The sequence below is a fragment of the Tachyglossus aculeatus genome, chromosome X4, assembly GCF_015852505.1.
Source record: "Tachyglossus aculeatus isolate mTacAcu1 chromosome X4, mTacAcu1.pri, whole genome shotgun sequence".
NCBI lineage: Eukaryota > Metazoa > Chordata > Mammalia > Monotremata > Tachyglossidae > Tachyglossus > Tachyglossus aculeatus.
In genome coordinates this window covers 51,752,595-51,779,081 of record NC_052098.1, presented here as the reverse complement: position 1 = coordinate 51,779,081, position 26,487 = coordinate 51,752,595, and the positions used below count along the sequence as shown (strand labels likewise).

The following is a 26,487-nucleotide window of genomic DNA, read 5'->3' as shown; positions in this document are numbered from 1 at the left end:
ATAAATTTAAACAAGATGTCTGGGGAGGAGATTGAGCGAAGGGGAATCCAGGGAGAGGCAAGGCCAAGTGATGGGAATGCATCCAACTCAAAAGGTTTAATGGATACGTCGAGATCTCTGGCACACGGAGTCACCAGTAAACCTGGAGCAGTTTGGCTGCCAATGAAGAAAGAAGTGCAAGTGGGCACTGGCAATGAGGCGCCTCCTGGGGGAAAGGGAAATCAAAACAGCTCCTTACCCTCTCTTGTTTGAAATCGGCAAAAGCACCGTCTGCGTATTTCTGCTTGCTCAAAAGCTGTTTCCTCCTCTCTTGACGTTTGGCCCGCTTCTGAAATTCCTCATTGTGGCCGTTCAGATGCGAGGTCAGTTCTGCCACACTCTGCAGTTTGCTATCACAGTGCTTGCACTGGTAGGCAGAAATCTGAGAGCGAGTGCCGCTGCCCAGGATGGTGAAGTCTCGTTTCAGGTCTTTGCTGTGATGATCCGTGTAGTGCATACACAGCAGCTCAGCTGTGCTGAAGGACAGTTTGAAGCACTTTATGCAGCGGAAGGGGAGCCACTCGATTTCCTGTGCCTCAGTCTCCACCTCGGGCTTCTCGCCATCACTCCTCTCCTCCTGCAGCGCTGGCGTCTCGTGCTCGTCCGCGTAGACGGCCGTGAAGTAGCCTCCAAGTTTACTGGCATGCTGCTTCTTTGGAAACACCCCAGGGTGACGCTTCATGTAATGGGACACGATCCCTTTTTTGCTGAATGACTGGAAGGAGCACAACGAGCATTTTTTCTTCTCCACCGCCCGCCGCAACTCCTCACTCAGCTGGGGGGAGTCATCCTTGGGCGGGGAGGGGATGATGACTTTGCTGGGCTTGTCGCTCACCGTCCTGGAGGCGGCTAGGCAGTGGGTGTAGTACGCGTCGATGTCGTGCCGCTTCTGATAATGCGCCGCCAGCCCCTTGCGAATGGGGTTGGTGTAGGAGCAGAGAGCACACTTAAAGAGGTTGTTCTTGCCCTCGGGCTGTGCCCGGACATTGTTATGCTTGATGCGGTAGTGGCGGGCGATTCCCTTCCGGGTAGAGCAGAAGTACTTGCAAAGCTGGCACCGGAACACCGTGTGGGAGACCAGGTGGGATGTGGAGAAGTGGGAGGCGGGCACAGACACTTCGCCGACCTCCTCGGCCGACAGCACCTGGGAGGGGCTGGACTCCGCTGGCAGCTCAGGTTCCAGGGCAACGGCCATCTTCGGGGGCGACTGAGCAAACACATCAAACTCGGGCTGATTGTGGTACTTCTCGTAGTGAATTTTGAGCTTCTCCAGAGTGCCGTGGGTGTAGGGGCACAGCTTGCACCTATAAGCCCCATAGCCCTGCTTGAAAATCCGGCTCGTCTCCTCCACGTCATTCTGGGATATGTCAGCAGACTGCTCCACGTCGTGGACGAAGTCCTCCGCGGTCACTTTGATGGACGGATGCCGCTTCTGGTAGTGGGTGAGGACACCGTGAATGCGAGTATTAATGTAAGGGCAATGCCGGCACTTGTACACGGCACCGGGGTTGATGTCTATGTCCTGGGCAAAGTCCGCGGCTTTCACCTTCATGCCAGGATGCTTCTTGCCATAGTGGGTGAGGAGGCCATGCAGGTTATTGTATTCCGACTGACAGACCGTGCACTGATACGGGGTGGAGGATATCGCCGGGTTGGCCGAGGCCAGCTGGACATTTTTTTCCGGTGACAGGGCAGGGTCTTCCGGGGACTCGGCCTCCTGCTCGACGAGCGGGGCCGGGGTCAGCTTGTTTTCACAGTTCATCCGGGCCGGGACCTCGTCAGGCTGGGTGTTGGCCTTCTCGGCGGCATCTTTCTCTTTTATGATGTCCAGCAAGACGGATTCATCGCCGTTCATGGCCCAAGGGTGAAAAGCCTGATAGTGATTGGTGATGTCCCAAATGGAAGAGGCCTCGAAAATGCAGTCCCGGCATTTGTAGGTTTTGGCTTCGGGTGGCCCGGCGAGGGAGGGAGGGGAAGGGTCGGGCCCGGCCCAGAGCTTCGTGGCCATGTAGGTGTAGTCGACGTAATGCTCGGGGTGCCTCCGTTGATAATGCAGAAGCAGGCCGCTGGGTTCGGTGTGGGAATAGATACACCATTCACAGTGATAGCCGGCTTCTATTAAGCCATCAAGAAAGGCCCAGCGCAAAATGGAAGTGACGGTGGCCTTCAGGCTGGGGTGGTCCTTCTTGATGTGCTTTCTCAGGGCGTAGAAGTAAGGGGAGGTATAGGAGCACTGGCGGCACTTGAGGGCACGGAGCTTGGCTTTGTCTCGCTCCGCGCCCGAGGCTGGGGAAAGCAGGCCGCTGGCAGGCTTCTTCTGACTGCGGTCACAGAGGCTCCGGATGGTGGCCGTGTGCTGCCGAATCACATCTGCATTGGCCTTGAAGTCGCGGTGCTTCTTCTGATAATGAATGAGCACTCCCTTGACCGTCCGGTTGCCATAGTCACAGTGCTGGCAGAAGAACATCTCGTTTTCCCCAGGAGGGATGTCTCTCTCGGAGCCCACTCGGTTCAGCCGCTGCATGGAGGCAGGTGGCCGGGGAACACCGTGGGACACCTCAGTCCCTCTCATCATCGCTGCGGTGGGAGGGGCCTGCCGGATGTACTTGGCAGTAACCTTTATTTCAGGATGCCTCTTCTGGTAATGGACCAGCACGCCCACGACGGACCGGTTGCTATAGGAACAGTGTTTGCAGTAGTACAGCTCAGTGCTGAGGTCTGGTGGAGGGGGCGGGGGGGGCGGGGGGGAAGCCATGTTGGACATTTTGGGAGACATGGGCGCACCCACCTCAAATGATAACTGAGAAAGGGCAGAGCCCCTGTCCACAGACACCACCCTCATAGTTTTCTGGATCCTGAAGTAGGAAGCCTTTTCTTCAGGGTGCTTCTTCTGATAATGAACCAAGACTGAATGCATGTTTGGGCTCGCAAAGGAACAGACATCACAGTCATAAACCACGACGGTGTTAACTGAGGGGTCCTTCTGATTTTCACACTCTGGAGTAAAAGTCTTGGAATTAGGGTTTTTGTGAAACGACGCTGGAGCGCCAGTCCCACGAGCCACCGGAGTGGAGGTGGCCATGTTTTTAGGAGCAGAATTCAAAATCTCCCGCAGGGTCTGAGACTCGGCATTTAGCCCTTCTTGCTGCTCAACGACATAGCTGGAAAAGATCATGGCGTTGTTAATTTTCACCGTTGGATGCATTCTTTGGTAATGGGGCATCAGGCTTCTGACGTTGGGGCTAGTGTAGGAACAAAACCGGCACCGGTAAATCAAATCCGAATGATCGAAGTTGAGCACGTTCATGGCCTCGGGGTGATGCTCACCGTAATGTTGTTGCAGGTCTTCGAAGTTGGTATAGTCGATGTAACACTCCAGACATCTGTACACCGCACTGTGGTCATTGGGGTCTAAGATATATCTAAAGCTGAACTTAATGTATGGGTGCATCCGCTGGTAGTGGGTGCTGACGCTCCTGGCAGATTTGTTGCTGAAGTCACAGTGTTTGCAGTAGTAAAGTCTTCCAGAGTCATTAAATTCAGAATTCTCATTGTTATGATCTGACCCATACATACTGGCCTGGTTGCCCAAAAGAGCTGCACTGGAACCCTGATGATCCTTCATGTTGACAGAAGAGCAGTAATAATCCTCATCGTCTTCAGAGAGGGTTAGCTCAATCTCTGCCCCGTTGGTGGCATTGTAGTCATGTGGCACGTTTCTGTAACTAGCCTCCTTCTGAGAATCATTAGCCTCTCTCCCCCAAATCGGCTGACTCACAAAAGATCCTGGAGCCTCCATCAGTGGCTCCACTGACTCCTCTTCCCTGTCGAGTTCAACTTCTATCTCAACTTCGTTATCTTCCTCTTCTTCTTCATCATCTTCCACGTTGATCACTGCATCTTCTTGTTGTTTGGTTTGGTTAATTTTACTCTGCAGGTTGCTGGCTATTTCATCAATTCTAGTTCTCTTCTTCACTGGTGACAGATCGAGAGGGAAGTCATTAGAAATCTTCCTAGAGGTTTTAGCCACAAAGTTATTTTTGGAGGATAACCCAAGAATTGAGGTCTGACTTTTCTTCACAGTGCTGGAAGAGGTGTGGCTTTCGGGCTCACTTTCCAATGGCATGGAGGACTGTCCCTCGAATTTTGGCAAGTTGTCACAGAACGAATGCTTATGCTGCTGATGGACTCGCAGACCTTTCAGAGTCGTTGTGGAGTAATTACACATTGTACACTTGTACGGGTGCTGAGGCTGGCTCTGGGGTGGCGGCGGTGGCTGCTGAGGCAGTGACTGCTGCTGAGGCGGCAGTGGCTGCTGCTGCTGGGATTGCTGTTGCTGCTGCTGCTGTGGCTGCGGCTGTTGCTGCTGCTGCTGCTGCTGTTGCTGCTGCTGTGGCTGCGGCTGCTGTGGCAGTGGCTGCTGCTGGGGTTGCTGTGGCTGCTGTTGCTGTTGCAGAGATTCCAACATGACTCCCGACTTTCTCCCATTGATGCTTGCACCTTCATAAGACACAGTGCCTTCGTTCAGTGATGAGGAGATACCTTCGCTCTGGGAATTCACGGCATCCCAATCCGATGTAGAACCCGTGTGACATTGTTTATGCACTCCAAGTTTTAGTGAACTCTTGCAAGTGAATGGGCATTCATCGCATTTGTAGACAGCGGTCTTTCCAGACAGATGAATGTTTTCGATGTGACGAGAGATACTGCGCCGGTGCATGGTAAGGAATGGGCAAAAGGGGCACTGGAACCTGTTCATGTATCTTCTGAAAGGTATCCCCTTGGTTTCCAATAATTTGTTGCCATCGGATCCCATCAGTTGCTCTGTAGACAGACCTGAGGCCTGGTGATCCATGGAATTCAAACCATTCTCACTGTCTATCTCATTTAACTCATCATCAGAACTAGAATCGTTTAACATACTGTTAGTTTCCAGGTCAGTGGAAGAATTTGTCATGTCAGCAATTCCATATCGGGATCGCTCAGCCAAATTAACTAGGCCAGAGTTGTGAGGTGACTTCGGCTTCATCTGAGGATAAGACGTGGGAGAAAACTTGGAAGTTGCAGAAGAATTGGATCTGATGAGGGAATTGCCTACGGAACCCCTGAAATTTGAGACGTTGGCATTGGGCATCTCGCGGCCTGCGGCGTTCATGGCTAGATAGGTGGAGTTCGGGGCAGGGTTCGAAGCACTCTTGTTCTGTACATCAGGGACGCTGGTTCCGTCCTGCTGCTGCCTTAGACTAGACAATATTTTGACCATGCCTCGGTGCTTCTTCATCATATGGTCACACCAACGTTCCCTGCGGGGCGTCTGATAGCTACACCACTCACAACAAAAGTTGCCCCTAGACTTGGTCAAAGGTTTGACCATGGATTCCAAGATGCTACGTTCCACCACTTCTGCGGGCAACTCCTTGCAGGGATCTTGCACCGGCACCGATGCAGACAATGAATCAGGCAGTGCAGGGGCAGCTGGGGGAGTCGCCGTCTCCTTCAAGTTATTCTTGTGATACATTTTCTGATGCTTGATGATTCGGGCCCGTCTTGGCGACTTATAAGTGCAAAACTGGCAAGAAAAAACCTTTCCAAATCCCTCATGCATCATGACATTGTAATTTAACGATCCAGCAGTCGGGGGGCCTGTCGGACTTCCACTGGCTTGTGCTCCATGGACTTTTCTGGTGTGCTCTATCAGGAGGTTTTTGGACCTGAAATAACGTACACAGAACTTGCATTGAAAAAATTTGTTTGTTGGTTTTGGAGTAGGGGCAATGTGCTGACCATAAAATCCTGGGCTATGACCATAATAACTTCCAGCTCCGATCTGAGTTGCATTTGGACCTAAAAGCAGAGAGAAAAAGAAAAGGAAAGAGAAACGAGAGAGGATAAGAATTACTATCGTTAGACTACTCTACACTATCACTAGTCAACACAGTCCAAAGACGTCAGAACATCTGAAGGCCTAAAATCTCAATAACTTGACCTTCTGAATGTTAATTAGATCTTCACTATCAGCGGATTACATGTACAATATGCATAGTGCTCATCATTATTTAGAGCCTGTTTTACACATCGTGTTTCTTGGTATGTGCACAGATGTGCCCTTTGCCGGTAAAATAAGTCTTTTGGAGAGTCCATGTAAACTGATGCTAGTTCCAGACTATCAAGACATTTCCATTAAAGGGTATTGGGGAGAGGGTTCACCAAGTGATCAACAATCTAGGAATAAAAGAAAGAATCTAGGCAATATATCGTAGCTCATATCATAAAATGCAGTTACAGCCAGAAGGAAAAATACGTGAAAGATGTTCATATCAATATCATGTCCTTGGGCTAAAAATAAATTACAGCAATTAAAACATAGCAGGCATGCTGAGAGAGGTATAGATTTACCTGCTATATCCTCTGCAATTGCAAATTCATCCTTTACAGAAGAAAATTCCACTTCCGTCTGGTTGCTGGCATTCATGGATCCAGATCTTTGTTGGCTGGGGCTATCCTCGGCAACATCCGTTGGTTGCAGAAATGCCGTGTGCACATCCTGAATGTGAGCTTTGAGGTCTTCATAAGACGGAGCTCTAAAATCACAGCCATCGCATTGTAGCACCTCCATGATCTGGGTTTATTCTTTTACATTAGGAAATTCTGGAAGGCAGATCAACAACAGAAATAAGATAACTCATGCTATTGCCGCACCTCACATAATGAAAGAATTTAGACCCAGGTAGGACTAGTGCCGTCTATGTTGCTCATGTGCTCAATTGTAGCTGCAGTCAAACATACACAAGGGCGATGGTGCCCTTTGTCCAGCTTTGCTGATGTTCTGATAACAGCAAATACAACACAAATAAAATGATGTCCCATCTCTGCAAAATACACCTCCACTAAATTAGAATGACCCTATTTACCCGGTAGCTTCAAGAATTCCTATGGGGCTCTGTTCACCACATTTGTGAAAGTACATGAAAGGCAACCACAATGATTAAGGAGATGAGGCAGGCTGTCTGTGTGAGTACAGACTGAAAAGATTAGGGCTCTTCTGTCTGGAAAATGAAGGATGAGAAGGAACTGGATAAAAATCATGATGGGTGTGGTCAGGGCAAATAAAGAATTGTTGTTCATCAAGTCCTGTGATTAGCAAGCTAAGGGATACACATTGAAGTTTGAAGGTGGTAGGTTCAAGACCGTGAAAAGGAAGAACTCAGGCCAACAGAAAATATCATTAGGCTCAAGAAAGGCTGAGATGAATTTAATCCATAATTAATTAGAAGGAAAAGCCATTAGAAGGATGAGACTGGATACATGGAGGGCAACTAACACATTCTTCCTCCAAGTGTCCTTTGGTACCACCTTCAAAGAAACTACTGGGCTGGAAGAACCACAGGTCATCCAGGATGGTCATCATCATCATCAATCATATTTATTGAGCGCTTACTATGTGCAGAGCACTGTACTAAGCGCTTGGGAAGTACAAATTGGCAACATATAGAGACACTCCCTACCCAACAGTGGGCTCACAGTCTAAAAGGGGGAGACAGAGAACAAAACCAAACATACTAACAAAATATGGTCAGTCTTAGGGCCCCCAAATTTTCATTATTCTTGAACTTCCCTACTGGGTTCCTCATTGAAAATTTGCCAGATCACTGGATATTGTCTTTAGTCCAAAGGGGCTCTGCTATCCAACGTGGACTTCCTTGTTGGACCAGAAACCATCTCAGAAGAAAGGAGATCAATGGAGAAGCTAAAATGAAATTGTCTTTTGCCTCTTGTAATCTCCTTGACTACTGCAGTGCTGTAGTCACCATATAAACTGGGATAAGACTTCAAAACTCTCAAGTAAGAGATTTGCATTTTCAATGATTTCCAGTTCCAATCAATTCTTAAAAATATAAGCAAGGAAACAATTTAGGTTTAATTGTGTTGGGTTGTTTTTTTTAAAATCCCAGAGCTGATCTGTGGATCATCCTTCTACCACTCTCACTGAGATCTACAGGACGTCCAAGGTTCACTTGAACTTATTTTGGAGTAGATCCCAAGATCTTCTAAGAACCTCACATAAGCCATCTATTTTGGAGGACAGATGGTAGGGATTGTTGAAAGGGACGTCTATATTTAAAAATTGGACATTTTCATCCTACCACTTGCACTATCCACCAGTCCAATAGAAATTTTCAGTTTTTAGAGAAGTCATCGATTGTACCCTCTATCATCTACTCCTCCCAAATAGACAGTAACTCATGATCAATTTTGACATAAATAGGTATGAGGTTGGTCCAAGTGAGTATGGAGAGTTCAAGTCTTGCCCCCCAAAATCAACTCTGACACAAATGGGAAGATTTAAATTTACTTTTATTAGGACATTGGAAATGTGTAGTACTGAGGAAAAAAATGCACAGTGAAGATAAAGGTCCTCCCACCTTAAAACATTCTTGGGCAGAGCAGCACAGCATTTTCTTCATTAATTAATTATTTCATTAAGTTTCCCACAGCCCCATCAGGCCGCTTTAATCTAGAGTTTCAGAGGTCCAAGAAATGGAACTGCAGCCAAAGTATTTTAGGGATGCAAAACTCCATGTATTCATTGTAAAACATAAAATGACTTCCACAGTACGATCAAAATCCAATATTATTATGTCGATGTAATAAAAATGGGCACTGCCTCAGGATTTTACATAAAGGAATGCTCCTCCTGATAGCTTGCTAAAATAAACTTCTGGCAAGTCAAACTGTGGACAGACCAAGAAAGCTGTCAGAGGCACAGATATTTACCTACTCTACTTATAAAGAGAAAGTTGTCCTTTTTCAATATAAAATGAACACTGCACTAGGTTCTTTTCAGCTAACGAAGTTTCAATCATCGGGATAGTCAAGGTTTTATGTGTAAGCACCAGACCAAATTGTGTGGAAGAGGTTGCTATCTGCTCTGGATCAAATTACAGCAGTGACTGAAGCCCCACCCCACATCTCCTTTAGCACAGTCCATTAGACCTGAAAACAAATTTTTCCATGGTGCAGACGACTCCTGCATTTAGAGCACTTCACAGAAAAGCAGATCATCCAGTTTTCACTACCCATCCCCCAAGCTTAGTCCTTTCATCTCAGCCAAACAAGCCACAGCTCTGCTGAATGTGTTTATCACACTTTCAAGAGATATGAGCTCCTGCGTCACTGAAGCTTTAAGACTCACTAAGCTGCCCTAGTCCTCTGAGCTTTAGGAGCAGCCATTTTAGCTCAGACAACTCATGCACTCAGAAGCTCATAGCTTCTAGTCTGTGCACAACATGGCCTCACTTATCTCAGCTCCATCTCAAGCAGACAAGATTCTGCTAGGGTGATATACGAAATCAGCAATAGAAGAGCAGTGCTTGCCTTAATCTTACGCTTCACTCTTTCCAACAAAGAATTAACTGTTTCCATTACTATCAAAGCAGCACCTTTCCCCTCAAATACCATTCACAAAGATCTCTGAAGGTTCTTTTATTCCATGAATGATAAATTCATTCATTAGTTCCAGCAACACAGTGTTAGAGAAGGAGGATACTTGTCCAGATTCTGTCCTACACACTGAAGCTGCACAGTCTAACCTCTTAAGCAAAGAGGGCGGGGGGCTTCGGGGGTGGGGGGTTGGGGGGGGGGGGGGGAGGACATCCAGAATGCCTTAGCCTCTTGGGAGTCGTCCTTCTACACACAGAAGACATACCATCTGACTCTGCTTGCCAGATTCCAAAGTCTAATGACCTTTGTTAATCACCAGCCAGTCTGTCTGCATCAGCAAACCCTGCCAACAGACACACCCTTCAACACAAAGGCTGTAGCTATTCCTTTTAAAAGAGGTTCTCTGAAAGCTCCATTGTGTACCAAAGAGGAAAACAAAATCTCTTCCCCTAAAAACTTTAGGCCTTTAGAAATAATGTAACAAAAGGCTTTCTGCAATGTGTCTTTTGGAAACTTTGAGACTGGTTAGCACAACAACAACAAAAAATTAAGGTTCTGCACAGGGAAAAGAGAAGAAATTCAGTAGAGTAATATATGAGCTATAGATCCACACACTTTAATACTGTGGCATCTTCTGAAGTTAGAATCAAGGATGCTAACTGTTGTCTAGTTGCAAACGCAAACCAACAGTCTCCATGTTCAGATACAAAAGAGATTAAAGGGTTAGGAGATCAGAAAAACTACTGATTTTTTTAAGGATGATGAAAGTGCCTTTCTAATGGGTTCTAGCTTTAATGTTGCTGCAGGCTCCTCAAAAGCAGCACTGAGTCATCGAAGAGGTTAACCTCACAGCAGCTGAGAGGAATGAACATCAGGTACAGATGAATGGCCTTCAATCTGATGTTTTCACCAAGTACTGAAATCAGGATACAACCTATTTTGAGAGACATTCAGCCATTCTTCTTAAGATTCAAACTCAAAAGAGAAAACAGGAATTGCTAGCATGGACTAAGCTCTCAAAAAACTGAAATGTGATGCATGTATTTGCACAAGTTTCTGTGAGTGAGCGAGATATAGAACTGAGAGCGACCCATCTATCATCTAGCGAAGAGCACATTTTCAGTGCAGATGTTAATACTCTGTCAAACCAAGCAAAATAAACAATAAAAGATGAGGCTTGTGCACTGGTTCACAAAGATCATGCAAGAATTCAGTTGCCCTTGGAAAGTATAATCAGACGTAGGTCTGCTTCAGTATGGCATGCTGATTTAAAGTAAAAGCATCCATTTTACATCCACTTCTTTTAAAAATACTGTGAAAACAGATTAGCAAGACTTCTTTCTTGGTTTCCAAATCAGCAAAATCAAAAAGCAGTGATGGAAATTTCTGAGCAATTCTTTAAAGGTTCATTTAATGAACCTTCAAATCAAGTAAACCCCCAAAATGTCTAAGATGGCCCAGGCTCCTTACATCAAATTGCCTGCAAATTACATGTCTCCTAAATTACCCTTTTTGTGATTCCAGGCTAGTCTTGTAACGAAGGTGGTTGGAAAAAAAAATCACCACATATATTCAGCCTATATAATATTCTTCTTCTCCATCTATTCTATTGGACATACCAAAATAGGATTGTTTGCCACTTTTCCCATTAGAACAATGATTACTTTGCCATTCTCAGCAGTTTATCTAACAAAATTGCATGCTTTCTCTCCTTCTCACCTCTATGTTCCCAGAGAGACAATCCTGGAAAAACTACTAAATTAGGTTTCCATATCTTGGAGGAAAGGTATGGTTGAAATACAATAAATAATATGAGTAAACAACAGAAAAAATCCTCAAATATCACTGGAGATGGACTCTAAGGCAAGAATAGAATCCAAGAAAATCATGGTCTAGTGTCATTACTTTCATTTTAGAATAGTTTAAAAATGAGTCTGAAGTTTGAATAATCTCAACCTCGAACTGCACATCCTGATCTCAATATTTAATCTCAAAAAATGGCTACCTTGCTGCAGCAGACTGAAAATAAATGTATTGTTCTAGAAACATTCAGAATCAACACATGAACATTTGCAACGGGAAAAAGTCATACACACTGGTCCAACTGTTGTTCAACATTGGGATCATTCCCTGGAAAATCAAGCCTTCCGACTTCCTGCAAATTTTCCTTGTTCAGAAAATCGAAAGGTACATTTCAAGCTTCAGGCTAAACTGACTGGAAATACTAAATTATTTCATCCTGTACACTTAAAACATACTCCAAGTTGAAATGGGATGGTTGGTGGAGGTGCACTTGATGTTTCCAAACATTCTAGCAAATCTATCTCTTCAATCCCACTCAAGCCAACTGTCCTCAGTAAACAAACCGTGGTGACTGCACTGCACAGGAGCACGAATCAGTATTCAAATCACATCAAAATCACATCCAGAAGAACAAAATACAACAGGTCCTAGCATAGGTCTATCCTTTACTCTCATTGAAGGATTAACAAGAAATAAAAACTGTGATGCCCTAGAGCAATGTGAGTTGCCATTGATTAATGATAAATTTTACAAGTTCTTCAAAAAAATGTTACCTGAAACCACTAGGTACAAAACTGTAAAGTACGTTTTCCTCTCTCCCATTCTAGGAACCAGTTCTAGAAGACACTGGTCTTAACAGCTGAAGAATCTTCTTGAATCACATGACTAGAAAAGCAGTATGGCTCAACGGAAAGAGCGCAGGCTTGGGAGTCAGAAGTCATGGGTTCAAATCCAGGCTCTGCCACTTGTCTGCTGTGTGACTTTGGGCAAGTCACTTCACTTCTCTGTGCCTCAGTTCCCTCATCTGTCAAATGGGGATGAAGACTGTGAGCCCCATGTGGGACAACCTGATGACCTTGTATCCCCCCAGCACTTAGAACAGTGCTTGGCACATAGTAAGCACTTAACAAATGCCATCATCATTATTATTATTATGACTAATGAAATGCATGTTTTTCTCTCATGAATGGAAAAGATCAATCATCAACCAAACTGAGAATAAGTCACTGAATGACTAAATTTTGAGACACAATAGCAACAGAGATGTTAGCATGCATGGCTGAATAATTCTTTGACTGATACAATGTGATTTAAGAAACCAGCCAGATCCCAATAATTAGGCCCAATCAGACATTCCAAACAGGAGTGATGAGCTTTAAGAGCTTTGGGATTTGATGGCTGGATTTTATTTCAAAGTTCACAAACATTAGAATTATGATATAAATGAGAAAATGGATGCGTGTGCTTCTACTTGTTATCATCTAAACTCTAAGAAGATGAATTAAGAAAGTAATATCTCACTGAAAAACATTTTCATTGCGCTAGCCACAATAGAGAATACAGAAATCAAGAAATGCCCAAAACTATATATAGTTGTGTATATAGTTTTATGTATAGAAAACATATAAAAATACATAAAATATAATTATCTCGAGCAAATCTAACCTTCAAAAATAAGCACAATGATTCTGAAATAAAAGATAGCTTTCGGAGATGCTTCAATAGCTAGAACATATACCTCTGGGTGTATGTTCAATTGACAAATTTATTTTATGTGTCGTTTTCAGGAAGTTTCTTCTTGGTTTTATTATATATTAAATATATATTAAATATATATATATATATATATGTAGTATATATATATTACTTCTATCCATCCAAAAAAGCCCACTTGGTTCTGCTACATATTCTGGCTCAACATGCAATGTCATCAAATGCCCCTATCAAATGTTTATTCAGTTTGTTACATGATCTAAGCAGTTCTGTATACTTCTGGCAATTTACCCACACTAATGAAAGGTTTAACATATCAGGCAGGATAAATAATTAAGGAATTCAGAAGGGAGACACAGCTGTTCTTCAAAACCAAATTTTCAGGGAAGAAAGGATTAATTTGTGATCACATGTGCAACTTGCCAATATGGGACGCAATTTGAATAGTAGCAGGAAAAGACCGTGAGAGTTAGCATCCTGCCAACTGGTCCCTCTGTTGTAGTCTGCCTGTTCCATCTGTGAGACTTTAGTGAGTTTGCAAAAATCTGCAGATTACTAACCTGGAAATCCACAATTATTCTGTTTAAAGACCCTATTCGACTACAGACTTTGTCCGTGGTACGTAATCCTCTCAAAATGTTATAAATCATGCTGGAGTAATCGTTTATATCTGATACCATTGGAGTCTTCATTAAAATGGGTTGTGTATCTTGGGAAGTGAGCAAAAATGTTTAATAATAATAATGATGATGGCATTTGTTAAGCGCTTATTATATGCGAAGCATTGTTCTAAGTGCTGCGGGGGGCACAAGGTGATCAGTTTGTCTCACGTGGAGCTCCAGTCTTAATCCCCATTTTAAAGATGATACAGTTGGATACAGTATGGTAAATAATGAACAATTCTGGTTGAATTACCTGTTATGAAAACAGGTAGTGAGTGTCTAATAAACAGAAATAGTACATGCATTACAGAGAGTTCATGGACATTCTTTTGCAATGATACACGGCTAATAGAGGCAGCCCATCAGACAGGTAGTTTGCCAATTCTTATGTCCATGGTAAAGGAACAGTGAGATAAAGGAGAATGGGGCACAAGAAAAGAAAGGCAGGAAATAAGGGGGTATCTTAGTAGTATTCAGAGTTGGGTGCCTGAAAAACAGGACCTACAATTCATGAGAGTGCTAATTCTCACAACTTCCCTGAAGGCTTTCCTCTTGAAGTGCAGCTTTTAAAATTTCACACAACACAGTAAAAGTCTAAAAGTCAAAGAGAGCACAAGAAACCAGCTAATCTAATATTGCCAAATGATAGAGACTGAGTTGAAGGGTTAACATGGAGAGAAACCAGGAGGTTTGGGCAGTTCTCCTCTGGAGACTCCAAAACCAAATGGTTTTAATGTGAGCCATTCCTGCTTTAGTTTTTATAGCAATGGTTTGATTGATTTTTTTTCCTCCTCGGAATCCAAGTTCATCAGGTGATAGAGACTAAAGAATCTTGAACACTGTTCCTTTTATTAAAGACAATTTAGGATGTTGTCTAAATTCCTGGAGAACAATTTCATACTTCAGAAGCCTCACTAAAAAAAAGTTTTAAAGTTCAAGAAACTTTTGATTATATTGATGAATCTTCAATGTGAGACTATATGTGTTTGAAAATGATGCTACTGATAGTTGATTTTACATTTGGGTGCAGGTTTGATTAAACATCCTGATGACCATGACCCTAATATTTCTTACCACACCATTCGCTCATAAAGACTTGTAAACTACTTGAGGGAAGAGACAATGTGTTATATTTCTTTGGTTATTCTTCCTCAAGTAGCTAATACAGTGCCCTCTTTACAGAAGGCACTCAATACTAATGACAATGATGACAGTGATGATGATGATGATAATGCTGATGGAGTTGATGAAGACAACAGTCTTCAGTGCTGACATTGGGCATTTACAGTGCTGACACTGTTTTCAGCTATGCCCCTTATTTCACGATTCTCTTGAAGCTTCTATTTAAAAAACAACAAAATCTTCTGCTTTTAACACACCAGGCTGTCTGCTGCAGTTGTCTCCCAGCATTCAATTGCCACGTTTTGAAGCTGCACTTTACTGTACCTTTAAAAATGTTTCCTCTGTTTCCTCCTTGCTTTCAGTCTCTCCAGTTCATTTCATCATACATCCGCTGTTATGTACCCTAGTATCAGACATTCTAAGCACCCAGCGAAGCTGGGTTACACTGGCCATTCTTTTGACACCGGTAGACTGATTTCATTCCAGAACCTCTTTGTGTTCCTATCTTGCCACTTGGCACATGCACAACGCTGAAGGAAAATGTTCAGGTAGCCAGATGGGGTATCTGTAGTGGGTCTGGGTTGCACAACCATACAGAAGATTGGACAACATTACGTTAGATTTTCAGTTTGCTTTGAAGCTGATGCCACATTCTGATGGTCTCCCAAAGGACAGGCTGTCCTTCTGGATTCAGTTTTCTACTTCTTTGCCTGGAAAGATTTATTAAGACCCCCCAGTAAGCAGAAGCCCTCCCCCACAACTCCTGCCAAAGCCATCTACAACACTGACAAACACTAAAAAGTGTCTTGCGGTTAGAAGCCTAAACTCTACTGTTCAGCATTAAGTGGACAGTCAGCCCTCAGACACTTGCATTTTTTGACAGGAGGTCCAAGCCAGAGAGTATGGCTGTATCACCACAACTACTTTACCATGTTTTTGGTGGTGAGAGGTAAGGGACTATGGACGGAGGAGAGAAGAAACTGCACAAATGTATTACACAAATTAGGCCCTCTTTCACTTAAGAGGTTAATTAGGTACCCCCAATAAAACTTGCACTCCTGCACTTAGTCTCCTGCATTTTTAATGGTTTGTCATCTCCTTGGGTATAGGGCAACTGAAATTAAAGAACACACAAGTTTGTTGTGGGATGAGACATCTCCTGAGTCCATATTAGTGGTACAGCAGAATTGACCTGATCTCCGATACAAGGAATATGAGGCTTATAGACCAATTTCATATTAACGAGCAATCTGATTACTTGGATCCTGATGATCCGGCACCTAGACATCTCCAGCCTAAAGTCCCTGATTTATAATCACACCACCCAAATAATAAAATAGCCTCACCCCTGAACATAAGCAAAATCTTACCCCGTCACAGCATTATTCAATGACCAACACTTAGCCAACAATTTGATTTCTTCTAAGCACTCATACCAAGATCCATAAAATAGAACTATAATAAACCCTCATATAATACATGTTTAGAAGACATGAAATTACCAAGCCCTGGTCTACACATATCAACCATGAGCAGTGATGGGTTGATTCCTCCCTCAATGACATTCTTTGACAATTACAATAAAATATTTGGAGTCTTTGGAAATGATATCTTTAGTCCTGTTCAGAATTTGAGGCCAATCCTTGTAAGAATGCCTGCTGGGTTTAGGAATGCATATGGTGCTAAGTACCTGACAAATTGACCCACCATCACCTTCTGTCCTTATCTGAGTGTACCTAGATCCCAAAATCTAATCCAAGAGGGATTCCTGCTTGGAGAGTGGAATGGGTGATAACTCAAGTCAATCTATCTGATGCTTTTAGCTAGGATTCACATTTTTTAAATCAGCAGTTGCTGTGAGATCAAAGAGAATGAAGTCAAGTGGATATTGAACTTCAAATGCTTAATAATAATAATGGCATTTGTTAAGCGCTTACCATGTGCTGAACATTGTTCTAAGTGCTGGAGTAGGTACAAGGTAAGCCGGTTGTCCCACGTGGGGCTTGCAATCTTAATCCCCATTTTACAGACGAGGGAACTGAGGCCCAGAGAAGTTAAGTGGCTTGCCCAAGGTCACACAGCAGACAAGTGTCGGAGCCAGGATTAGAACCCACTACCTGACTCCCAAGCCTGAGCTCTTTCCACTGAGCCACGCTGCCTCTCTAAAGATTGTAATACGTGTCCAAAGATTATTAAAGGTGCATGAAAAACCTGAGCGGTCATAAACCCAACCTATTTCCTATTAACTTAGCCATTTGGAAGCTACAGTTTGATGAAATACAGTTTTTTCTAAGACTATACTGCTGGACCATGTTGGGTTGTTCTATTTTTTTCCAGTTTGTCTCCATCTGTTGGCAGAGAAGTTATGAGGATACCACTCCCTCACATTCAACACTCTGGCTGCATCAGCTCCAGCATTAAATGAATAGAGAAAAAAACTGCCACCTTCAAGAAGTGGTTTGAGAATGAAGCATAGAAATGAAAAAGCAAAAAAACAATAACCAAGGAATTTCTCTTCTTTCTGCAAACTCTTCTTCTATTCTGAGAAGTTCCCATACATGAGTGGGCCTCATTTTAAAAAGAAATCTTAGAGTTATCCTTAAAGGCAGACAACATCAAAGTACATAATTGCCCAACAGCTGGAGACACAGAATATTCAAGCGCTTATACAAAATACCACAATCTGTTAAGTCTCAAGAATTCTGTATCCTTAGAGAACAAGGTTTACAAGAATAAGATCTGCAGGTACTGTGCCACGGAACAAAAATGAGTGCATCTTGTGGGTTCTTAATGAATAATAATTGATAACGAAGATAGGAACTGGAAGTTAAATGGGAAATCTCATTGCAAAAGGGTGTGCTCTCCTTCTGAGGAAGGCCTTCTCATAATTTCAGCTTCCTTTCAGGACAAAAAATAATGAGGAACAACCAGAGCCTACCAGGAATCTCATCCAAGGAAGGGTAAAAAAGGGAAAAGGTACCCAGGAAAAGATGCCTCCAAAATAAAATCAAAACTCCAGAATAGGAACAGAACTAGAATTTTAGTCTGTAATTAACACTCACTGATGAGATTGTTAAATCCTATCACACCACAATTGCCTTCTCAGACAGATTTTTAGACATTTTAATCCTCCCATGCAGATAAAGAAAAAAGACCTACCTAAAAGACTTGAACAATGTTCTTCTACCCAAGTCTTATCTTTAAAAATGACAGCTGAAAATAGGTATGACAAAGTTTTTATGGATATTCACTTCACATACAAGCAGTACTGTTCTGGTATTTGTAGCTAATTGAAAACCTTTCCAAAATAGCAATCCAAAGTCACATGGCAATTAGTCTAATCTTTCCTTATTGACAAGGCTCTCTGTTTTTATGTTCATGAGCTTATGAGTTTTACACTCAGCATTCAGAATGGTCAAGTTTCACATTTGTCAGGAAGCCTCCTTAAATTTCCATGGGAAAATGGAGAATGGAAATCCACCTTGAGCTCCTGGAACAATGTACAAAGTGCTTCTAAAATGGCAAGGTGTGCTGGGGCTAATCAAACCCTCACTAGTGCAAGTCATTCTAATATACTGATGGGATTGTTCATGAAACTATGCAAATAGCTCAAAATGAACCACCTCCTCAAGAGTCAGGATAATTCTAGTAGCCTGGAATGACAAGTATAGGCTGCCCTGGATTCACTGGCCATGCCAGTCTGGAGCAAACCTAACATCAGCTCCCTTACGGAATCTGCCATAGTGGCTAGCTAACAATTAAGGAATTTTCTATCAGTGCTTTTTTGCTGTAATCCGGCATGGGAGGGCTGAAAAAACCACAGGGTGGTACGATGTAGACAGGGTTGTTTTCTGAAAGGTGATGTGTGCCCTTATGTGTGTCTCCTAATCAGTTTGCCCAATTGACAGCTGCTGCCCAGGGTGTTGGCAGCTCTGCCCCACAAGATTCTGGGAACTGCTCTTATGCCTCCCAGAGTGGTAGCAAGGTGAGGAGACACGTTTGGGGGTGCTGAAAAAACCCCAAATGCTCTTTGTCAGCAGAACATGCTGATGACAGAACTCCTGGGGCAGACTCTGGTACATGGTTCCAAAAACAGTAGCCTTGTTTGTATGGAATGATCTCTGCTAATATTAGCTCTGCACTTAAATTAGGTTTGCCACATGCACAGTCAAGCCAAAATCTTCCAATGGAAAATTCCTCTGAAAAAAATACATCTGGTCCCATGCAGACATGGCCTATCTAGTCCCCAAGGTAACAAAGACACACACCGTATTTACTTACTAACAATTTTAAAACTTCTTCTATTTCTTTATCTGTTATGTGTTCTCCTCAAAGGCAGAAACAGGGCCTTTGGAGTTCTATTAGTACAATATGGAGTCTTGTTCAGGCCAAAGGCATGAGGGTACAGCATTAGTGTTACTCTGTATAACAGACTATTGCTGCTCATCCATTACTGATCTCAGTGAAAGCACATGTCAGAAAATGTTAATGTTGGTTAAAAAAAAAAAAGACCTTTCCTAGATGTGTGGACTCAAGAGCAACAACACAAGGTCTCTCCTGGTCTAAGTACACACTGGATCAATCACAATGCTAACTGAAAAGCTGCAAGGGCAATACTCTTAGCTTGGCCATTTTAAGCACTTAGCCTGCATTTCAGTCATGCAAGCAGTCTGTTCATGCTTTGAAAATACACTTGAATACCAAAAGCTGCTGACAAAGGGCTATCCGGAAAGTACAAGAGCTATAATACTGAATTATCATTCTTCAAACTCTTACCTCATGGAATTAGAACGACTATGCAGTGCTTTGGGTGTCTCCTAAATGTACCTGGTTGTAGCATCCTCTTGATTCAGACTGAAAACTCTCTATTGCCAAAGCAATCACTCAAGACCTACTCAGAAACCTTCAGATAATCTAAACATATCAAGTGCAGTTCATTTAAAATTGAAAGGAGAGCAATGTATGACCCTATTGCCATAAGTAATCAGACATACCCATGGTGTATCTGTAGAGGAGTTCGGACAGCAATGCAGGAGCAACATTTACAATCAGAGCTCTCATTCAATCTTGTATTCTTGGAGTTTTGCCTTGCTTTAGCTCACTGTTACCAGGAGATAGCCATCAGGAATCCACAAGCATATTTCTGATGGCCATTTATCCAGGGTTGATAATATATTGACTATAGTAGTTGCTATAGTGATCAATTCAAAGTGCTGTTTGTCAAATAGCAAACTGGAACTCATCAACAGCCAGTTGTTGCCTTTTCAAAAGCTCTCTACAAGAACATCACTAAAAGAATTCAGAAAAGAACCCTCTAATGAGTCAATGGTTTTAGTACAGGTAAAATCAAGTCTTGCAAGCAGAAATCAAATGGGAAGCTAACATAACGGGTCTGTTTCAAACCACATTGTCATTCTCCCAAAATGGCAAACTGAAGAGAAAGGACACTGAGGCAGAAGATGTGTGAGGTGTCTGGGCTAGTATTAGGCCCAGAAGAACAATAAATTATTACTTTTATAACTTGATAATGATGTTAACAATTCAACTCCTGCAGGTATCCTTAATGTTCTATTAAATAATCATTAAGGGAAGTACACTGAGAATTCGTTCCAGAAAATGTTCACTGTTGTATCAAATCCAACTGGACAGAGTGAATTCTGAAGGGCACAGGGGTATGAGGAAGGGATGATGTTACTGTAAAGGACACAAAGGCATATTAGAGACGCAAGTCCATTAGAAAAGTATAGTCTACAAGTTTGGGAACTAAACATAAAATGCTTATTGTTGCCTATTTAGATTTCATAATGACATTTAGGCCTGGAACTCTGGTGTTGCATCCATTAGGGTCACTTTGATAATGTTTTCCAGGTCGACTGAAAGGATTCAAAAAATTAAGACATGCTTCTCCTAGGGTTGTTGAAGAAGTTTTTCAACAGCATATGACTGATATGCCAAGGTTGGGCCAAAGACCATACCTCTGCACTGACCCTACTACCTGGACATCTGGAAACTCAGGCATCTCTTAATAAAGGATGCATGGTACTTAGAAGATATGTTTTACACTAATGAAAGGCAGAGAGCAGTTCCATGGAAGATGCTGAAGTTGGCTAATTTAAATTGTACTACAGGTTACTCTGATGTTGGATTGCTTTTGTCAGAGGAGGGAATTTCTGATTCAATCCTTCCAAATCCCAATAATATACAGTAAATTCCTGTGAGTCATCCATCCATGTCTCGTGCGCACTGCCCAATGAACCATGGAACCAAACCATGAAGACCTAATGGATTGAGGCAGCCACTTCCTCAAGGATCATAGATAAGCAAAATCCCAGAAATGGGCGTGCAAAAAAGTTAGAAAGCCAGTACCTACAAGCTAGGAAAATGATGAGGTTAAAGGACGTTTTAGCATAAGAGATTATCTTTAATCCACTCTATGCTTTTTGTTCATTGTATGCACTTGTTTCCTCTAATACAAAAGATTGTTGCAGCCTAAAAAGTATTCGTTAGAGATGAGACCAGGAGTCACTTCAAAGGATTTAGCTCATATCAATCTCTCCCAATGGTGAACAATATTTCTAAGTATGAACTCAAGAAATAAAGCATACTTAGCAAGGGACACTGCATCAGAGCAAAATGACCTGGCAATCTAGATATCTGAAGTTCAAGGGGAGGGAGAACATATACAATTTATTTTTGTCATAGAGGTTGAGGGGCATAAAGCTGCATAAACTCTGAGCTGCAAGGAGCCCAAAGTTCTGCCCCTCTAGCCTCAATGCCTTTTCCCTATTGTTGGATATATCATTGTCCCTCCCTTCTCAATTGTTTGTTTCTATTGCTTCATCATTTCTTATGTATCTATTGTCCAACCATCCATTCCCCCACAGCCGCCACACCCATCCTCTTATTCTTGGATTGTGAGCTCCTCAGGGGCCAGGAACCATGTCTAGTTTTCACCTGCTTTTATTTCTTTCCTTTAGTACTTTAGGACAGTGCTCTGCACAAAGTAAGCATTTAATAAGTGCCATTACTACTACTACTACTACTAAGAGACACACCAAATTTGCTTTCATTTTCCTTGCATAGCACCGTGGCTATTTAATGATATACATGATATACAATAACTAAGGTCCCAAATCCTCGAGTAAGTGGGCAGAATGTAGAATTTCAAAAGGCCTTTATAAAGAGAATCTCCACAAAGACTGGAAATGGCATGTTCTAAGGATGGAAACAGAGCCCACTCAATGACTGAGGTTGAAAATCAGCCAATCCAGAGTGTTGGACAAGTATAGGCTCTATAGTTCTACTGGCTGTTTAATATTTATTAAAGGTCCATAACATTCTCAGTGGTTATACCAGAAAGCCATGTCACCTGCGCTCTAGCACCGCTGAACCGTTCTTGATTCAGAATGTCTCAGTTAAATGTCACAGGATATAGTTACTGTAGAATTTATGACATCAACTCCCTTTTAGATGTAAACCAGCATATCAATTAGGCTCTACATCTATTCTTAGATTTAGGATAGGTCTAGGAGAATCAGATGGGAGTTTGAAAAGATCTACTTCCTAAATTGAATACGAGCACAAAATTGGGCATAGATCTGCACCATGCTAGATCACTAAACACTGCAACTACAAAGTTGTATTAGTAACAGCTTCATGTGTCACAGGTTTCATGAATCACTATGACAGACTAATTCCCTGAAGTAGGATCATAAAGGACCCCAGGCCACAAGGAAGCAACTCGGTTGCAGGTGTGCCACCTCCCTCAGATCATGTGGCTCAGAACAGGTGGCTCAGGGCACCAGAGCTCTGAACAGCTGTTTGGTGATGATAGTGCATGCAACCACTGAGCATAATCTTCTCTCTCCAACCTCACTACAGCACTCTTTTAGAGACCTATTCTACTGCCTTTTATCATTGCATCTCCCAAAGTACCATTATCACCTATCTTCCTATTAGCTTATATTACTCTTCCTTTCTCAACATCATGCACCTCCTCCTTTTTCTATTGTTGTTGGAAGGCTATAGGGGAGGTGTGAAAAGGCTTCAGGAGCCATCAGAGGACTGAGAGAATGAAACTATTATTATTATTATTATTATTATTATTGTTGTTGTTGTTTTGTTGTTGTTGTTGTTATGGTATTTGTTAAGCGCTTACTATGTACCAAGCACTTTTCTAAGCACTGGGGTAGATACAAGGTAATCAGGTTGTCCCATGTGGGGCTCACAGTCTTAATCCCCATTTTCCAGATGAGGTAACTGAGGCCCAGAGAAGTAAAGTGACTTGCCCAACTTCACACAGCAGACAAGTGGTGGAGCCAGGGTTAGAACCCATGTCTTCTGACTCCCAAGTCCGTGCTCTTTCCACTAAGCCACACTGCTTCTCCAACTAATGGAGAGAGTCATTAGACTGGGATTCCTCTGCCCAAGTTCATCACTGATTTACTCACTGCCTAGCCCTCGCAAGTCACTTAATCTTTATCTCAGCCTTTCCATTTAAAAATAAAATATTTCTTGCCCTCTCAAAATTTACTTGGGAATGGATTAATTCATCTTTTTAAAATTCTGCAAAAAAAATTTTCAGTTTCTCAGAAATAGGGATAAAATTAATCTTGGCTATGAGTATAATTAAACAATGAAACAGATTACCAATGGAGGTTGTAGAAAAGAAATGCAGTTATTTAAGAATATGTTAGGCCCTTCTGTAAGCTCCCCATCTAGACTGTAAGATTCTGTGGGCAGGGAACATGTCTACCAACTTTGCTGTACTCTTCCAATTGCTTATTACAGTGCTCTGCACACTGTAAGCATTCAATAAATACCACTGATTGATTACTGGTCTGAAATGGTTCCACTCAATGGTTCTCAAATAATGTTTTGCTGGGGGCTCTATTATGGCAATCCTAACATTTTTTGTGGAAACATCTTTTTTAGAATTGGCTAGTCATAATAAATGGGCTTTAGCTGAAGGTACTGAGGGAAAGAGTAACGATAAAAAAATACTGGTTGGGCAACCTTTGGGTTATGGTCTACTTATGATGTGGGCAACCTGGGGGTAATAATAATAATAATAATAATAATAATAATAATAATGGCATTTATCAAGCACTTACTATGTGCAAAGCACTGTTCTAAGCACTGGGGAGAATACAAGGTGATCAGGTTGTCCCGTGGGGGGCTCACAGTCTTCATCCCCATTTTACAGATGAGGTAACTGAGGCACAGAGGAGTTAAGGGACTTGTCCAAAGTCACACAGCTGACAATTGGCGGAGCCGGGATTTGAACCCCTGACCTCTGACTCCAAAGCCTGGGCTCTTTCCACTGAGCCACACTGCTTCTCAGCGTGGTATGTCCTCAATAAACACCACTGATTGATTGATTGATGTCCTGCAATATTTGCTGACTCACTCCAGCATACACAAGCCCCACCTTTACATTAAGTCCAAACACTGTAGGAAAATCAATTCCCTCCCCACCCCCTCCTTACCTTGTCCAGCTCCCTCCCTGCTCTCCCGTTTCCAGTTTGGAGACTGAGTTCAGGGGGCAGGAGAGGGGCAGCAAAGCCACTGGGGAGGCCTTGTGAGGGATGGAGAGGGATATACAGTGTGTTTTTACCTACCTTTCGCACTCAGCTGTCATGTAGGGGCTGGTTCTGGAACAGAATTTAACTAATTACATATATATCTCTGGGAGACTAGACACCATAATACCATTCACAATACAGTCACATTTTTCAAGGAACATAACCCGGTTGAACACTGGGGTGTGAGCGATGATACATCCAATGAGCCCATTTATTAGATCTTTTAATTATTTTGTTGTAGCCCCACCAAAATCACTGGGTGGCCACAAGCAGTTACCACGGCCACCTTTGAAAACTACTGATTTCAATGCGGGATAAGAAACAGATAGTTGTTTGACCTACATGACCTCTTGAGAGCTATTCTGATCCTAGGATTCTAAACAGGATGAAGGTTTTCACAGCCAAATACTTGAGCCACTGACTCCAAGTAAGCTCTTTAGGATATGTTTTCAAGCCTTTTCTTAACCTAATACACATTTTGTGTGCATTCCTAAAAAGAGAACAAGAGAGTACAAGTGCATATAAGCAGTCCTTTGCAATCTAAGATGATGCCACTGATGGTGAAATATTATACACATGCGCAAGGGTGATGGAGAAGACCTGTATGCGATCATCACTCCCTTCCATCTAGTGTGCATGGAAAAATTGCCCCTTATTGGGATATTGCATTGCTTTCTAGCAGTACCTGGTGCCATTTTCAATTCAGCCTCTTGGTGTCACAATTCCTATCGAAACCTCTACTCTGAGTCACTTCACTTCTAACTGTCACATACCACAGCTAGGTTGCCCAGAAATATGCCATGCCTTTAGAGGCTTTGCTTCACCGTATCTTTAAAACATTTCTTCTTTCTCCTTTCTGGCCTTCCCATATCTGCTCATCATACTGCAGCTGTTGGGTTTGGGAGACAATGACTTAGGCTAAATGGTTCCTTACACCAACTAAAGAGGAAAAATAGCCATGAATTTGACAAGAATTCCCTCTCTGAAAGGAAGGGCTTTATTGATAGTCTGTTGATAACTTATATAACCTGCAAATACTTAGTTTCCTCTAAAATACTTTCTGTATTGCTACCCTATCTCTCCATTTTGTTTACTTTACCATTCCAGAACACAGAATCAAGGAAGCTGGGCCAAAGAAACTGCTTTGAGGCCACGGTACTTGGCTGTTTCTTTAAAACGTCATGCTTTACCCTACAGCAGATCACTTTGACTTGAAAAATAAAATAAAATTGCATTCAGAAACGTTTCTCAATAGTCTTTGAAGACTACTAGCATTGGAGTATACCTTCACGAGCTTCAGCTTCCCTCACTTTCTGTTTTGTTTTGTTGTCTGTCTCCCCCTTCTAGACTATGAGCCCGCTGTTGGGTAGGGACCATCTCTATATGCTGCCAACTTGTACTTCCCAAGCGCTTAGTACAGTGCTCTGCACACAGTAAGCGCTCAATAAATACAATTGAATGAACGAATGAATTATCTATCTCCCATCCTCCACATTATTCTGAAACAGCAATGTCGGGGTACAACAACCTATCTTGATGAGTTATGATCCAAAAGATACAATTAAATACCTGAAGATCCTTTCTGTGATTTGAAAAATGCAACCAAAACCTTATCCCTTCCTTGAAAATTAGGTTCTTTCAAGACAAGAAACAGCCTCTGAAAAAGGAGGAGGAAAACCCCCCACTAGCCTTATACAACAAAGGGGCCACTAGCTAATGGAGGCCAACAAAGATTTTAAATGGTGGCTACATTACCAAATCGTCTCCCTACATAGAATTTTGAAGGATTTAAGAGGCAGTGGATTTATTGGAAGGGAGGTGGGAAGGAAGGAAACGGAAAGCGTTTGCAACTGTTTCAAATACATTTTCTCCATTTTCTCCTAGGTTAATATAGGCCATACACCCTTGGACAGCCAAAATTATTTAAATTACATAGGGAAAAAAGTTTCTGAGACAAATAACTCCACATTAACTGTTTTCTAAGAACTGGAATTTGCTTAACTATTTAAAAAAAAAAACAAAACAGTTACTCAAATAAAATGTGTCCCAGAAATCAAGAATGTATATATTTATCTACCTTGCATTTTGTCTGGTGTGCATTTATGCTAAATTGATACCAGGAT

General features: G+C 42.5%; 1 protein-coding gene across 3 annotated transcripts in view; it reads right to left on the bottom strand.

Annotated features, from left to right (window-relative positions):
- The window catches only part of ZNF462 (zinc finger protein 462), a 125,168-nt gene that overhangs the window by 67,475 nt on the left and 31,206 nt on the right, over nt 1–26,487 (bottom strand). For all 3 annotated transcript variants that reach the window (XM_038769481.1, XM_038769480.1, XM_038769482.1), the window contains exons 2-3: nt 6,436–6,687; nt 239–5,883 (exon numbers count right to left, since the gene is read on the bottom strand). In XM_038769481.1, coding sequence (XP_038625409.1) covers nt 239–5,883; nt 6,436–6,655 — 5,865 coding nt within the window. In that variant the 5' untranslated portion in view covers nt 6,656–6,687. The remainder of the gene's footprint in view (nt 1–238; nt 5,884–6,435; nt 6,688–26,487) is intronic.